Source organism: Mastigoproctus giganteus, chromosome 6 (genome assembly GCF_048544385.1).
Source record: "Mastigoproctus giganteus isolate SK-2022 chromosome 6, ASM4854438v1, whole genome shotgun sequence".
Classification (NCBI taxonomy): domain Eukaryota; kingdom Metazoa; phylum Arthropoda; class Arachnida; order Uropygi; family Thelyphonidae; genus Mastigoproctus; species Mastigoproctus giganteus.
Window position 1 is genome coordinate 213229303 of NC_143580.1, and position 17661 is coordinate 213246963.

The 17661-nt window shown below is 37.2% G+C and overlaps 1 protein-coding gene across 1 annotated transcript in view; it reads left to right on the forward strand.

Annotated features, from left to right (window-relative positions):
- LOC150084933 (cyclin-dependent kinase-like 4) overlaps positions 1–17661 on the forward strand; it is a 109140-nt gene that overhangs the window by 78230 nt on the left and 13249 nt on the right. The window contains exon 8 of the mRNA XM_090375657.1: positions 1340–1396. Coding sequence (XP_090231783.1) covers positions 1340–1396 — 57 coding nt within the window. The remainder of the gene's footprint in view (positions 1–1339; positions 1397–17661) is intronic.

Sequence of the window (17661 nt, forward strand, 5' to 3'; positions counted from 1 at the left end):
CCTTACTTGCCTTTGTACTCAAAGTTTTTCTAATAAACTCTGTTATGCATTCAGTTAATTATATTATATAGAATTCATCAGAATATAGAATTTTTTTCCTATATTATATAGGAAAAAACTCATAAAACATCAAAAGGCCTTGTAGAATTCCTGTATATTAATTAATTCTAACTTCCTCGCACACTTTTCCGCTGCCTCATCTCAGACTCATTTCAATTTATATTAATCATCCTAGCAATTTATAAAAAAACTTATTATCAATCAGTTAATCCAATTAACTTGATGTAGCATGTCTGATACATGACAAAATATTTCACTTAAATTTCCTCAATTTATATTTTATAAATCATAATCTAATTTTAACTAAATGTGACCTAAACTCAGAAACAGTGTTTCAGAGAGAGAGAAAGGGAGATACTTTATTTTTTTATTTCAATATTATTGCTACTTGAATCGAAACATAAAATTCTCAGTTCTGTTCTTTACGTTCTTAGTAAATGGAGTAAATAAAGGAATTATAATTGAAAATAAAAAATTAAATATAATCTGCTATGCAGGTGATGCAATACTAATGGCAGAAAATGAAAACAATTTAATATGCTGAAATCCTTAATATGCCTGTGTCCTTAAGTGAATATTGGCTCATGGCTAAAGCTTGTGAGTACTCTGATTAAATTCCTTTACAATCTACAGAAAAAATGTCAGGCCTATGAAGAGAAGCCTCTGGTGTCTCCTATGGGAAAAAAAAATTTGGATACAGGCATAAAGGTAAAATTATGCTAGAATTATTTTTTGATTACAAAAGCATAATTCATTATGAATTTATATCATACCAGGAGGTTGTACTGTTAATAGATTGTCTTCTAAGAAATCATTAAGAGCTTAAGCAGCGTTGTCAGAAAGGAAACCTGATCTGCGAACAAGGAATATTGTGAATAACTCCATGATAGTGCTTCAACCCATCATGTAATAATAATTTCTGAATACCTTTTCAAACACTCTAACTACTTTACAAAACCTCTTTTCAAAAAAAAAAAAAAAAGAAAAAAAAAAGAGAATTCTTAATTGTAATACCAATTGGTAAAAATGTCAAAGAAATAACCAAGATAGTTATTTTGAAAAATTCATTCCTAGCACTTTTTGATCCTACCCTTGTATACATATAATATGTTATTTATTAGCAGTAAAATTCTGCTAGAAAGTAATTCATGCAGAAATTTATTAATTGGCGACATTTAGTAGAGAATCAATACTTTGAAATCTAATTTTACTTGTGTAAAGTTTTTGTTGCTTTGTTTTTAATTAATTATATTTAAAGTTCTTTTCTTTTCTATTTTAGGAAAACTTGGAAAATAAAATTCCAAGAAACATTGATGGCTGTATAGAATTTTTAAAGGTATATATATATATATATATATATATATTGGGATTAAATTTTTCAACTTTTCTATGTTTCATTTTTACTAGAAAAAAACCCAAAAGTAACTTATTCTTTTAGTAACTTTATTATACATATCAGTATTTTTTCATGATGAATTTTTAATGTGATCTTTTATGTGGCAGATGAATATTTTGAATCAATTCTTTTCTTTTTATACTTGAAATAATAGAAATACAGTAAACCCCCCCTATTCGCGGTATCTGTATTCGTGGTCGCTGATTTAATATAAAATGAAACCTAAAAAAATGTGAATTTTAAAGTGCCATGAACATTTTCTGCCATAAAAAAACATGGGCGTGACTAAAATTATCTTTCCCGGTCAAAACAGCGCTCAGTGGGTTGGGGAGAGGGGTGACAAAATCGCGAGTGTGGATGTTTCTCGCTAATCCTTGTTCAGTATGTGCTATGCGCTTGTCATGAAGGTTTCATCGTTTGCTTTTAATTTATATGCTTACAAAAGTGATAAATCTACCATTTTGCGGTGTAAAACAGACTTTTTCAAGTGTGTTAACGGAAGAAAGTGACTTTATTGTGGACAAGTTCTTTCTAACCCATACAAAAATATAGCTATGAATAACAAGGGAAATGTGAAATGATCAAAGAAGGTGATGACGTTAGCGAATAAAATTGAGTTATTAGACAATTTCTAATGGTGAAAGTGTCTCGTCAGTGGCAAAACATTATAAAATCAATAAGTCAACGGTACGATCAATCAAGAAATCGAAAGAAAAAATCCACCATAGTGTCCGTGAAAACGCGCTAATTGCTTCAAAAATTTGCTCTGTAACTTGTGATGTTAAATTAGAAAAAGCTTTAAATCTGTGGATAGAAGACCGAACTCAAAATAAAATTCTCTTAAGTTCACTCATCATTCGTGAAAAAGCAAAACACCTTTATCAACACTTTAGCGAAACTGGTGATAGCACTGGCGGGATAAGTTTTTTAGCTAGCAAAGGCGCTGGTTTGAAAGATTTGTTTGAAATTTCTAATAAATATTACATTTAATATTAAATTGTTTCTTATTTTCATTTCGATGCCATATGCTTGCATTTCACTATGTACTGTATATGTGTACATAGTCATATTATGAAGGTACTTTTAGACTAGTTTTTCTTATATATTTCATAATTTGGAACAGAACCCCTTTATTACTATGAGAGCCATAACTCAGTATTCGCATTTTCGGTATTCGCGGCATTTCTTAGGAACCTAACCCCCGCAAAAAGCGGGGGTTTACTGTAAAAGCACTTCACCTGTGTAAACAACTTTGGATATTTGTCTTTTGGCATTTTTGTGATAGTGTAACAGAAAGATCACAATCACTAAAAAAGTGGAGAGAAACAACCCTGAAATGTGTGATCATTTGATTCTATTAGTAATAAATATATTCTAAATTTTATTCATGTGAAGTGCTTTTTTTTTTCAAGTATTTAGATCAGGGTAACCTGTGCAACATGCCATTCAAACATTGTATTAGCTTTCCCTGCTATTAATCATGTTTGTTATTATTTAATAAGTGATATTTTTAGCAATTTATTAATAAAACTATGTTGAGAAATAGAAGTAATCTCACACACGCACGCGCGCACACACACACACACACACTGGTGTTTAAAGAAGTGCATCACCCCTTAAAATTGTAATTGTCGTCCGAATAATGTAAGTATGCAATAGTTCTTACAGATTGCATCAGATAAGATTGACAGGCGTAGGTGATGTAATATTGCATCAGTTGTTACTTTCAGCTATATAAGCACGCTCTGCAAGAGTTGCAGTCATCCTTACTTATGTCAGGATGGCTAATTATGTGCAGTTGATGCCATGAAGAAAGATTGCTATTGTTGCTTTACGTGAGGAAGGATGTTCCATGATATTGCTTATAGTCTTGTAATCAGTCGACAGTGAGTAGATTTCTTTCCAAACTCAAGAATATTGGTTCTGCTGATAGGAAAAAAAAAAAGGAACTGGATGCAGACGAGTCTCTACACCAAAATGGGACCACATTTTGAAGTGCTTATGCCTTAAAAACCGTAAAGCTTCTTCGTCTGAGCTGTGAAAGGAGAATGGAAAGCACATACAGGAGTGGTAGCAAGTGCAGTAAAAGTCAAGATGCCTCTTCAAAAAATGGACTTGTAGCCTGTCGTCCTAAGAAGAAGCCCCTCCTCACACACACAAAACGAAAATGGCCCGATTAATTTGGTGTAAGGAGCATGTAAAATGGACCCCTGAGCAGTGGTCCATTCAGAATACCATTCAGACTGTATGGTGTCTACAGTGAAATTCCCTACCAGCCACATGATATGGGGGTGCATTTCATATCGCAGAGTAGGTCACCTGCAGTTTATAAAAGGTTCCGTAAATGCAAATGGTTACCTGGCTATATTGGAAAGCAAATTGCTGCCAACCATTAGAGACCATTTCAACCTACCAAGTAATGCATCTTTCAGAACGACTCTGTTGACTTGTCATCGGGCGAAAAGTGTAAGTAAGCACTTCTGTAGTTACTTTAGTTTCATTTCTGCATTAGAGGTTCGACAGTAATGTGTTTACATTTGTTACAGGTGGAAGAATAGTCCATTACAACTGTTAGCTGGCCAGGAAATAGCCCGAACCTGAATCCTATAGAGAACCATTGGCATCGTGAGGAATCTGCAGTTGCCAGAAAGAAACCAAGGACCCTTCATGAACTTCAGGAAGCCATAATTCATGTTTGGAACCACAAACTATCAGTTGATTATCTTCAGAAATTGATCGTGTCAATGCCTCAGTATGCTGCTGTCATCAGGGCAAGAGGCGGTTCAGCTTAATATTAGTTTGCACCTGGTGAACTTTTCATTTTGTTTTCCATTTAAAATGATAAACTAAAGTAAATTGAGGGCTTCTGATAACATTTCAGCCATAATTGTCATGTTTACCAAAACTGTTGTAAAAAGGTTGCAAATGCTCATTTTGGAATATTTTGAGAGCACCTGTCAAATATTACTCAGCCTTGCCTTAACTATTGATAAATATCTTTTGTTTATATTTCTGTTTGTGCTGCTAGTCATTAATGTAACATACCATCGCCAAAAAGGGTTATAAATGTGAAATTCCTAGGTGATTCACTTTCTTTGAACACCAGTGTACATATATATAAAAAAAAAATGGGAAATGAGTGAAGAAACAAATAACAAAGACAGAAGTGGAAATATAAGATACAGGGTAGGAATATGTGTTGAAAAAATTTAGAAACATTAAATATAGGGCAAATATAGTCAAAATTATAAGCCAATAAATAATAAATTTAGACTGGCGCCGACTTTAGATAATGCTGAGGCCTAAAAATGTAAAATATCACTAAAATGACACATTAAACCAACCACAAAAGAAAATAGATATAAGACGAACAAAACAAGGAACAAGAACCGAATGATTTTTCAGATCTAGTCTCATCAGAGGGCCTCTGGATATAACAGCCATGAACAGAACTGCATTTCGAACGTAATGCAAATTGCTGCAACAGACGGTTGAGACAGACATTAACTAAAATGCCAAATGCAGTACTATTCGCACAATATACAATCAGAATTAATAGAAGTAATCAGATATATATATAATAATAATAATAAATCTGCAGCTATTGTCAATCCACTGCTGGATCAAGCCATGTTGAGGGAAATGGACCATAATCTGCCATGTTGATCCAGTGCAGGTTGACCATATTTAGCAATCAGAGGCTTAAACTTTGGTATTCTCAAAGAGCATGTGCTTTTGCACTCTTTCCCACGACCACTCGGCTATGGAGACTTACACACACATAGTAAATGCATAATCAAAGCAGAACAAGGACATACATAAGAAATAACTAAATGAATAAATAGACTCACTGAGTCCAACTTTCCTCAGCTTGAATTATCAAGCTGAAGAAAGTGAAAGGGAAAATGATAGAACAAATGATGAAATTTAACTACCTTGGATTGCAGGTAAATAGTTCAGGAGTAACTCATGAAGAAGTAGAAGAACCAGCATTGAAAGCGAGTAGAATATTAGAGGAGTTAAATAATACAATTTGAAAGAATTCAAACATCTGTTGGGATGCTAAAGTTAAAATATATAAATTGATAGTAGGACCTGTAATAACATATGCAGCTGAGACAAGAGGAACAACAGCAAAAATAAAATAAATAAATGAAACCATAGAAATGAAAACACTAAGGAAAATAACTAAAGAAACACTAAGACAAAGTTAAAAATGAGGAAATCAGAAACAGTGTATAAAATACAACCTATTAATGAATGGATATATAAGAGAATCAAATTGGAAAAACATATAAATAGGAAGGATAGTGACTGGTGGGCAAAAATAGTAAAAGAACTTGGAGACACCCTCAGCAAACAAAGTAGAGGAAGGCCAAGAAGATGGGATGATGATGATATATCCTAACCCAACAAGAAGCTTTTTAATGGGAAAAGATGGTGATGTTGAGAAAATGAGACTTAATATGTTTATCTGTTATTTATTAATGAGGCCAGTCCTAGGATAATCTCTCCCCATGGCTGCAGCTGAATGATCAATGTGCAATTCTCTATATCCCTCTGTCCCTGCATAGCTAATTGCAAAATATGAATAATAATTCATTTAAAAATTGTAAACTTGTTTAACCTGTTCACTGCATCATAATGCAAATATGCAGCATTGGGTTTTTAATTCACCTGGAGGGGCTAACCACTTGACTTTTAGAACTTTCCTTCTGATATGACAGAAGAAAAACTGGATATCTTGGTCACGTAACCTTCACCAGAGGCTGACTAATTCAGTCATAGTGAAAAGAAAGCCTAAAAATGTCTCTGCCCTTTCCCCAATCCAGAATGACTCAATCCCTCATCAAAAAAGCCAGCAGCAAAAGTGTTAACCTGTTTCTTACCATTCTCTCCCTGCTTATAGCTCTATGCTAGATTTTTTGGGACTTGGTACTCCCTTTCTCCAGCTAGCAAGAGCAGGCCTTATAAACCCAGAATACCCAAGTAAAACTCTGTTGTCTTTTTCTGCAATCTTCTGTTCTGTTATTGTTATTCATGTTATTCATCTCGAGTACGAGAACTAGAGTATCCTGTGCGGATGTACATTTTTGCCGCTCCTGGAACAGAGAAGTTTTTTTCTGATTTATTTTCTGTTTTATTAGCTTAAATTGGCATATTAACTTATTTTCTAGAGTAGTTTTATATTCTTATTTACGATACTTAGATTAAAGTAACTTAGATAGAGATTTTGTAGGTATTACTTAGTATCGGAAAGGGTATCAAATCCACGTGTTTACCGTTCGTAAATAGCCGCCATTGTTACGCGATACAGAATATCTCGAAATAGATAGCATAAGCTTAATATAGTATAGTATAGTACATAATATTGTCAATTAATCAGATAATTAATCTTGTTGAACTTCATTGTCAATTAAATTGTACTTTTAACTATACATATAACGACTTGGGTTATGTAACATAAATAATTAGTAAAAAATAAATAATTAATACTTAACTTGATACGGAAGTTATATAAAGGGATTTCGTAGATAACACTTATAACTGTGTTGAGATATAAGTTTAGGGTTTTAATTTTGTACTAAAATTGAAATTTTATTGAAATTAAATCGAAATCATGACTCTGACCAGAGCAGCAAAGCAAAAGGCTCAAGCTAATGGGAGTGCTGTGGCTCAGGGGAGAACTGAGGGGGGCAGTTGCCCTATGAATCACAGCCTATTAAAATGCACTACTTGCTTGATGTTTGTGGAGCAGTCAGGTACGGGACATGATACTGCCATGGGGGATGTCTTTGTATGTGCGCGATGCAAGGAGTGTAAGGAAATCAGGCGACAACTCAGCATTGTTATGGACCTATATGAGAGCTTGAAGGATAGGGTGGATGCCCTCGAAGGATTAAAAGTGAGGGGCCCAGCAAGCTCTCAGCTGCCCACACCAATGCCAGAGCTTGCACTTGGTCATCACGCAACACAGCGGCAGCCCCCAAGGCAGAATGCACTGGACCCAAAGGAACTAGTAGTTGTTGTTGGTGACTCTATTGCCAGAGAAACGGGAAACATGCTTTGTAAAAAGGATAGGTGGAATAGGACCAGGATATGTCTGCCAGGGGCAAAGGTTGATGACGTAGAGCGGATATCATCTTTTAAGGGCACAAAAGGTGATATAGTTGTACACGTTGGCACTAATGATATTAAGAGTAGGAGACTGGCGGAATTACTTAACAAGCACAGGTCACTGTTGAAAAAAAGCCGTGAATTAGGGTTGAATTTGAAAGTGTCTGCAATTCTGCCCAGACACGATAGGAGGGAGTATATAGTGAGAGCCCTGTCGATCAATTCGGCGCTGGAAGAATTGTGCAAGGCTCAAGGGGTAGAATTGTTTTCAGCCTGGTCTGTACTTGTTAACAGGAGACACTGCTTCTACAGGGATGGGATACACTTAAATAGAAAGGGTGCAAGAATGTTTGCTGATGCTATCGAGGCTGTGTTAGGTGGGTTGAAAAACTGCTAGATTGGGGGGATACAAGGACTAATAGATTAACAGTAGCCACTGGCAGAGGTGAAAGTGATTCTTGCACTGCTTCTATTGGAATGAGCCGCAGCCTGGAAAATAAGATGCAGGATATTTCAGAGACTGCTAGGAATCATTGGGGTACAAACAAACACATAGGTTATGTTAGGGTAGCTAAGAAAAAGAACAGGTGCATGTATACTTGCGTGTACACCAATGCTAGGAGTTTAGTAAATAAATTTGATGAATTTGAGGTATTGCTCAAAACATCAAAGGCAGATATTGTTGGGATATAAGAGGCGTAGTTTCACACAGATATAAGGAATGCAAAATTGGAATTTGGGGAGTACAATGTCTACAGAAAGGATAGATAGGATAGGAAGGGAGGAGGGGTTATGCTATTAGTTAAGAAATACATAAAATCCAAGGAAGTAAAGCCAGTCGACATTGCTGGACAGTGCAGTGTCGAGTCAGTTTGGTGTGACATAAGCATTGGGAGATCAAAATTGAGAGTAGGAGTGTGCTATAGGCCTAATGACTCTGATGAGTATAATAAGTAACTGTACGGGGAAATAGAGTGGGCTAGTAAATCAGAGAGTCTTATAATGGGGGATTTTAATTTCCCAGATATTGACTGGAATTTGAGGGCTGGTCACTCACACACTAGCAAGGCTTTTGTGGATTTATTCGATGATTGTTTTCTACATCAGCGTGTTCAGGAGGCAACTAGAGGGAGTAATCCTCTTGATTTGATTATCAGTAGTGATTCTTCATGCATTAAGAATCTGCAGGGAAATGAACTACTAGGTGGCAGTGATCACAGTGTGCTGAAGTGGGATTTACTCAAAGAGGTATCTACCATTAGGGGTAAAAGGAAGGGTTATTGCTTTCGTAAAGGCGACTACGATGTACTGAGGCAGTATTTAAATTCTATACAGTGGGACCAACTGATGATGTTACCAACAGCAAATTAAAAATGGGAAGCATTCAAAGAATTTATAATGGAAGCCTAGTAAGTAAAGCCTAGAATTTATCTAGAATTTACCAACTAACAAATATTGTTCAAGGTTTAGGCCTAAATGGATGTCAGATGAACTAATGAGACATATGGCAGAGAAGAAAAATGCATGGGATACATTTAAATTAATGGGTGACATGGAAGCCTATGATAGATACAAGTTGATCTGTAACCAAGTTACAAAGGAGGTTAGGCAGGTGAAGGCAGATTATGAGAAATCTTTGGCAAGGGATGCAAAGAAAAACAGTAAAGAGTTCTTTACTTATGTAAACTCTAGAAGGAAGGGGATGAATCAGATTGGTCCACTTGATATCGATGGGTCAACTGTTGATGGTCCTGCTCAGGTAGCTAACAAACTGAATGAATATTTTGCATCGACATTCGCACATTAGGAGTTATTCAGTGAGGGGAATGCCAGAGGTGTATTCAACTCTAGCAGTAAGCTAGAGAATCTTGTAATAACTGAGAGTAAAGTGGAGGAGAAATTTTTGAAGATAAATACAAGAAAGGCACCTGGGGTGGATGGGATCTATCCAGTTATATTAAAGGAGGCAGCAAAGGAAGTAAGCAAACCCTTAGCCATAATTATGAGAGCTTCCTTGGACTCAGGGGAAGTACCCATGGACTGGAGATGTGCAAATGTGATCCCAATTCACAAAGGAGGATCAAAGGGCGACACAAGTAATTATAGACCTGTTAGTTTAACTTCTGTTCCTGGAAAATTAATGGAGGCACTGGTTAAAGAAGCACTGCTGGATCATCTAGACAAGACTTCAGTTAATACTCGGACACAGCAGGGTTTTGTTAAGGGGAAGTCTTGCCTGATCAATTTGATTGGATACTATGATGCAGTCACAAAAGAACTGGATGCAGGGAATAACTTTGATATTATACAGGGTGTTTCAGTTAAACGTTTCAGAACTTCTAAGAGGGGTAGGGTACATCCTGACAATTCGAAATCATATAGCAATGTGGGGTCGGAAATGCTTTCCTGAAGCGGTGTTGTAGTGGGCCAGCCGCACAGCGTTTGTACGCGGAACGATATCCGACGAGGCGTATTCCCAGTCATAATTTCTTTGCAAGACTGCACCAGAGGTTAGCTGAGAGAGGTTCATTTGAAAGAGCTGACAGGGACAGGGTAAGAACAGCACGGACTCCAGCCGTCGAACAGAATGTGCTGCAGCATGTACAGGGGAATCCAAGAACGAGTACACAAAGTCTAGCAAACGCAGTCGGGGTTTCCCATTGCAGCGTCTGGAGGATTCTCCGAGAACAAGACATGCATCCATTTCACGTGCAGCGTGTCCAGACACAGCAACCGGAGGATTATGCACCTCATATTGCTTTCGCACAGTGGTACCTTGGAAAATGTGCTACAAATCCCCTTTTTCCTGCTGAAGTGTTGTTTTCCGATGAGGCATCCTTCACAAGGGAAGGAATTTTCAACACGCATAACGACCATATCTGGGCGGTCGAGAACCCGCATGCAATACGACGTCGTGCAGCACTGATTCGATTTTCGGTCAATGTATGGGCCGGTATTATGGGAGATCGCCTCATCCGACCTTACCTGTTACCGTGTCGTCTAACCGGACCTATCTACTTGATCTTTCTGCAGCAAGTATTGCCACAACTTTTGAGAGATGAACAGATTTCTGCATCGACGCAACAGACAATGTGGTTCCAACACGATGGAGCCCCTGCCCATTATAGCGGAGATGTTCGTAACTACCTGGATGTCACATTTGGTCAACAGTGGATCGGACGTTGACCTGGACGCTGGACCCCGTGCGTTGGCCTGCTCGGTCACCCGACCTATCATGTCTTGATTTTTATTTCTGGGGTCATATGAAATCGCTAGTTTATGACACCCCTGTTGACAATGCTGAGGAGCTGGTTGCAAGAATCGCAGTAGCTGCCGAAGAAATTCGAAATTCACCTGGAGTATTCCAGAATGTTCGGATGTCCATGCGTCGGAGATGTGAGGCGTGCATTGTAGCCCGTGGAAGAAACTTCGAACACTTACTTTAATCCATGTACCTTTTGCTTCTTTTCATGTATTATTAAAACGATTTCTCACTTACGGTCTCTTTTCTTTATGGTGCTTCTGTGTACAACACCGCTTCAGGAAAGCATTTCCGACCCCACATTGCTATATGATTTTGAGTTGTCAGGATGTACCCTACCCCTCTTAGAAGTTCTGAAACGTTTAACTGAAACACCCTGTATACTTGAATCTTAGAAAGGCTTTTGATACTGTTGCACATGGAAGACTGCTGCACAAATTGGAGCAGTGTGGCATTGGAGGCAAATTGCTGCTATGGATAAAGGGGTGGTTGAGGGGTAGAAGACAGAGAGTGGTAATCAATGGACACTGCTCATCGTGGACTAATGTTATTAGTGGAGTCCCTCAGGGTTCAGTATTGGGTCCATTATTGTTTTCTGTATTTATAAATGATATTGATGATGGTATATCAAGCTTAATGTCAAAGTTTGCAGACGATACGAAGGTTAGCAGGGTTGTCAAGAACACTACTGACACTATGCTACTGCAACAGGATCTGGAAAGGTTGAGCAGATGGGCTGAGAGGTGGCAAATGAAGTTTAACATTGACAAATGTAAAGTACTACATATGGGAAACAGCAACCCCAGAGCAACGTATCAACTCTGTGGTACTACACTGACAGTGGTAGAGAATGAATGGGACCTGGGGGTGGTTGGGCAGGCAGATATGAAGTTTTCTGAGCAGTGCAGACGGGCTGCAAGAGTAGCTCATGGTGTATTGTCGATGATATATAGGAATTTTTCTAGCAGGGATAAGGAGGTGATTATTCCCTTGTATAAGGCAATGGTCAGACCGCACCTAGAGTACTATATACAGGTCTGGAGGCCTCCTTTCAAGAAGGATGTAGAGATGCTGGAACGAGTACAGAGAAGGGCAACAAGATTAGTGAATGGAACAAAGGGTTGCTCTTACGAAGAAAGGCTTAAGTTTTGCAAATTACAGTGCCTGGAGACTAGGCACCGGCGAGGTGGTCTGATAGAGGTGTATAATGCCTTGAATGGTTTGAGCATGCTCAATGCTGATGGGATTCTCCCTCTTGCTCAGAATAATCCCCTGAGAGGGCATAAATTCAAATTGAGGAAAGACAGATGTAGGATAGACGTGAGGAAATTTGCCTTAGCCAGCGGGTGGTTGGTTGCTGGAATAGACTTCCATCCCTTGTCGTGGATGTTGATAGCCTAAATAAGTTTAAGGCTCAGCTGGACAGGTATTTCGAACGAACAGAGGGGTGAAGTGGAAGTGGTTATTTTTTATTTATTTATTTATTATTATTATTATTTATTTATTTATTATTATTATTATTTATTTATTTTTTTTTTATTTTTTGGCTGATGCTGCATAAACTTGCTTTCTTGCATCAAATGCCTCTACTAATGCTAATGCTGTTTTCTAGCATTAGCTAGAAAACAGCATTAGCATTAACCTAACCTCCAAACAGTCTGGCCATTTTTAAGCCTAATTTTAAAATTGCCCTCACAAAAGAAACTAATTATTTCTAAAATTTCTACTCAATCTACAAAATTGAAACTCTCAATATACATAAACAGAATTTTTTCCTTTGATTTCCTACCTTTAAAGTTCAGAAAAAACTATTAACTCAAAAACAGCAAAAATGTACGATCATATATGCATTTTTGTAATTATGCCCTCAAAAAAACAAGCGAGCAATCACTTTGATCATGTAACATGTCACTCCATACGTTTGAATTTCCTGTGATCGCGGTACCACTAGCTAGAACGAATCAACTTACACGGAGCCATAATTGACTTTGAAGTTACTAAGGTGAATGACGTAGGCGACAGGGATAAAAAAAAATATACGCAACCATTTCTTGGCATAAGAAACGTAACGGAAAGAATTGCAGCGAATTGTTTTTGAAAAGCAAAAATATTGTATTTCCTTTCTTCAATATGTATTATATCTACTAACACAAAATCAAGAAAATTCATATATTGGAACCCACAGTGGAAATGTAATTCATCTCTTGGAAGCTACAGTGAAAAAAAAAAAAAAAAAAAAAAAAACGCACAAACATATTTTTTTTTTTTTTTTTTTTGTAGGGGTCCGTGAACTTTTGTTTTTTGGATTTTGAAGGGGTCCATAGATCTCAGTAGTTTGGGAACCATTGTTCTGTGTTATGTTCTTTATTTGTACTAAATTTAATATATGTTATCTCTTAATATCTGTGCCACATGTCATTTCCCATTTTATGTTTTACTGTGTGTGCTCACTTGCTTAGTAATAAAGTTCTTTTCACTTGGTTGGTGCAAGCAAGCATGTATACTCGGGAACGAGAGTAGCCTTGTGCAGGCGAAGTTTGTAGGTTATTACTTAGTACTGGTAAGGGTATCCCATCCATATGTTTTACAAGTTTTGCATCTCTGGCGAACGCAGAGTTTTTAGCTATATTTAACCTTTATTGACTTAATTGTTATATTAAATTATTTTCTATAAGTATCTTATAGACCTAGTCAAGATCCTTGGTTTATTCTGAATTTAGATAGTGAGATTTTGGAAGTTAATTAATACTTAGTGCCCGTAGATTTACCGTTCGTAACTTGCCGCCATTGTTATACAATACAGCGTTATATCCCGTACTAGATAGCGTTAGCTTAGTATATATAGCATATAATATTATCAATTAATCAGTAAAATTTATTAATCTTGTTAAACTTCATTGTCAATTAAATTGTACTTTTTTTAACTAAATACATACAGTCAGTCCTCATATAGCACGATAATTGTGTTCCTAGAAACCCTCGTGCAATGCAAAATCGTGCAATATGAACAACAGGCCCTATGGGCAAAATAGGGTTAGGTGCTGACCACCCAAGATTGAACACACATTTGTAACAAAAACATTACCAAACACAATAAATAATCGTAATAAAATACGTAAGTATTTTATTACGACTATTATGTAATAAAATATTGCTAATGCTTTTGCTTCTATCATAAGCAAACTTCTTTATTGTTTGATTTTCTATCCAAGCAGATGACAGCGGTTCCATCTCTTCCAATTCTTGTGTCTTAATCTAATGGATTTTAATTGCACTTTGAGTTGTTCCTGCTATGAAAGTTGTTTTTATTTTCTCTGCATTCTTTATAATTCTCGGCATTGCCTCATTTAGGTCTGTAGCATGTGCAATATCACATGGTCTTTTCACAATTTCATATTTTTTCTCTATTGACAGAGGCGGACTGGCCATAAGCCTTACCGGAGAAACCCCAGTTGGCCAGAGGCCGGTGTGATTTTGGCCACTATAAATTTTCCCGGATAAGAATTTTTGACCTAGTCCGCCTCTGTTTATCGATATTGCTTTTCTTTTTCTCTCTGAATCTGTAGTGTCTTCACCAGGATGCTTCCTTTTCACACCTTTTAAGTATTTAAAGATTCCTGCCAAAGCAAATGCTGCCCTCACTGCAAGCCATCGATGGGGACCTCCAAGAAGTGGTCAATAATAAAAAAATACAGGAAGGGTATCCTCGTCGAACTGAAAATGTAAAACTGTGCTTTGTTAATAATCTGATTTATCTTTTTTTCTCATGTGTATCTCTTTTGTAAATATGATTTGTTAACCCCTGGCACCACCATGCCGTGACGGGACTAATTGTATGTCTATCATTGCTGCAATTAAAGATTCTATTCTATTCTATTCTATTTTACTAATTTTTAGGGAATAAAGCAAAATTACAAAACGAGGAGGTACGCTTGATACACATAAAGAAAGCTGTGCGCATGTAGCAACTGAATAAACAACACCAAAGGCAGAGATACACTATTAACACCTCACATTTTACTAAAGCACATTTCTAGGGGTTATTACCATAAAACAATAAAAACAATTTTCAGTTGCATTTCTGCTAGTGGAATCTGTTATAAACTGGTAGTAAACTTGATCTAATTGCATTTGCGATAATACTAATAGCTGGAATTGTATGGGTTTTTACGTTATTATGGTGAAATGTGTTTCCCCTTCACTGATATAAGAAACATAAATACATTTTCAGAATCTTCTCTTCATTCCTATCGTGTTGCGTTCGGTTGGGGTGATTCTGCGTTCGACTGCCATTTCTTGTAAACACAAAAGCGAATCATGCATAAACGAATTCAGTTCGTGTTATATAAGATATCGTTCCCCTATTTATAAATCGTGTATGATCGAATTCATGTAATGTAAACACGTGTTATACGAGGACTGACTGTATAATGACTTAGATTTTACAAACGTAACATTAATTAATTAATACATAACTTGATACGGAAGTTATATAACGAAACTCGGAGATAATACTCAATACTGAAAATAAAAAAAAATTTATATTGTTTTATAACTGCATTGGGATATAAGTTTAGGGTTATAATTTTGTACTGAAATTTTATTGAAATTGAATCGAAATCATGACTCAGATCAGAGCAGCAAAGCAAAAGGCTCAAGCTAATGGCTCAGAGGAAAACTGAGGGGGGCAGTTGCCCTCTGAATCACAGCCATTTAAAATGCACTGCTTGTTTGATGTTTGGAAAAATCAGGAACGTGACATGATATTGCCAAGGGGAATGTCTTTGTGTGCGCGCGATGTAAGGAGTGTAAGGAAATCAGGCGATAACTTATCATTTTTATGAGCCTATATGAGAGCTTGGAGTACAGAATGGATGCCCTCGAAGGATCTAAACTGAGGGACTCATGAACTTCTCTCAGCTGCCCACATCAATGCCAGAGCTTGCACTTGATCATCATGAAACACAGTGGCAACCCCCCCAAAGCAGAATGCGCTGGTCCCACAGGAACTAGGTAGTTGGTGACTATTGTAAGGGAAATGGGGAACATATTGTGTAAAAAGGATAGGTGGAACAGGACCAGGGTATGTCTGCAAGGGGCAAAGGTTAATGACATTGTAGAGCAGATATCTTTTAAGGGCACAAAAGGTGATATTGTTATACATATTGGCACTAATGATATTAAGAGTAGGAGACCGGCAGAATTACTTAACAAATACAGGTCACTGGTGAAAAAAAGCCGTGAATTAGGGTTGAATTTGAAAGTGTCTGCAATTTTGTCCAGATACAATAGGAGGGAGTATATGATGAGAGCCTTATCGTTCAATTCGGCCCTGGAGAGACTGTGCAAGGCTCGAGGGGTAGAGGTTTTCTCAGCCTGGTCTGTGCTTGTTAACAGGAAGGAGAGACTACTTCTACAGGAATTGGATACACTTAAATAGAAAGAGTGCAAGAATATTTGCTAATGCTATCGAGGCAGTGTTAGGTGGGTTCGAAAACTGCTAGATTGGGGGGGGGATACATGGACTAATAGATTAACAGTAGCTGCTAGCAGAGGTGAAAGTGATTCTTGCACTGCTTCTATTGGAATGAGCAGCAGCTTGGAAAACAAGATGCAGGGTATTTCAGAGACTCCTGGGAGTTTATTGCAGTACACACATGTGTTGTTATATAGGGTAGCTAAGAATAGGAACAGGTGCATGTATACTTGCATATACACCAATGCTGGGAGTTTGGTAAATAAATTTGATCAATTTGAGGTGTTGGTCAAAACATCAAAGGCAAATATTGTTGGGATATAAGAGGCGTAGTTTCACACAGATATAAGGAATGCAAAATTGGAATTTGGGGAGTATAATGTGTAAAGGAAGGAAGGAAGGAAGGATAGATAGGATAGGAAGGGAGGAGGGGTTATGCTATTAGTTAAGAAATACATAAAATCCAAGGAAGTGCAACCAGTCAACATTGCTGGATAGTGCGGTGTCAAGTCAGTTTGGTGTGACATAAGCATTGGGAGATCAAAATTGAGAGTAGGAGTGTGCTATAGGCCTAAGAAATTATGACGCTTACTCGTTATATAGATGGATCTCCATCACCCTGTATACACCGATTCTGGAAACATTCCTGACAGGCTTTTGAAATTGTTAATAGTTCCTGTGCTGAATTTTGAATAATTTTCAGTTGTTACAAGTCTGTGACTTCAAGGGGACTTTCAGCTTGTGGGGGGGTTGAAATCAGAACTAAATCTGGTGAGTGTGGTGGATGAGAGACCATAGTGGTAGCATGCTTTTCAAAAAATTCTTGAATGGCAAGTGTTGAGTATGCAGTAACATTGTCATGATATAAACACCAAATCTGGGGAGCCCACTTTTCTAGCTATTTTCTCTGAACAGCATCATGCAATCACCATAGAACTGTTTTGTAGTATTCCTGAACCGTATGGTGGAGACAACTTCATAATGAACAGTGCCCTGTGAGTAAAAAAATATAAGTGTGACATTTGATCAAGATTGTCTTGTTTTTTTAATAGAGTGGGCCAGTAAATCAGAGAGTCTTATAATGGGGGATTTTAATTTCCCAGATATTGACTGGAATTTGGGGGCTGGTCACTCACACAGTAGCAAGGCTTTTGTGGATTTATTGGATGATTGTTTTCTACATCAGCATGTTCGGGAGGCAACTAGAGGGAGTAATACTCTTGATTTGATTATCAGTAGTGATTCTTCATGCATTAAGAATCTGCAGATAAATGAACCACTAGGTGGCAGTGATCACAGTGTGCTGAAGTGGGAGTTACTCAAAGAGGTAACTACCATTAGGGGTAAAGG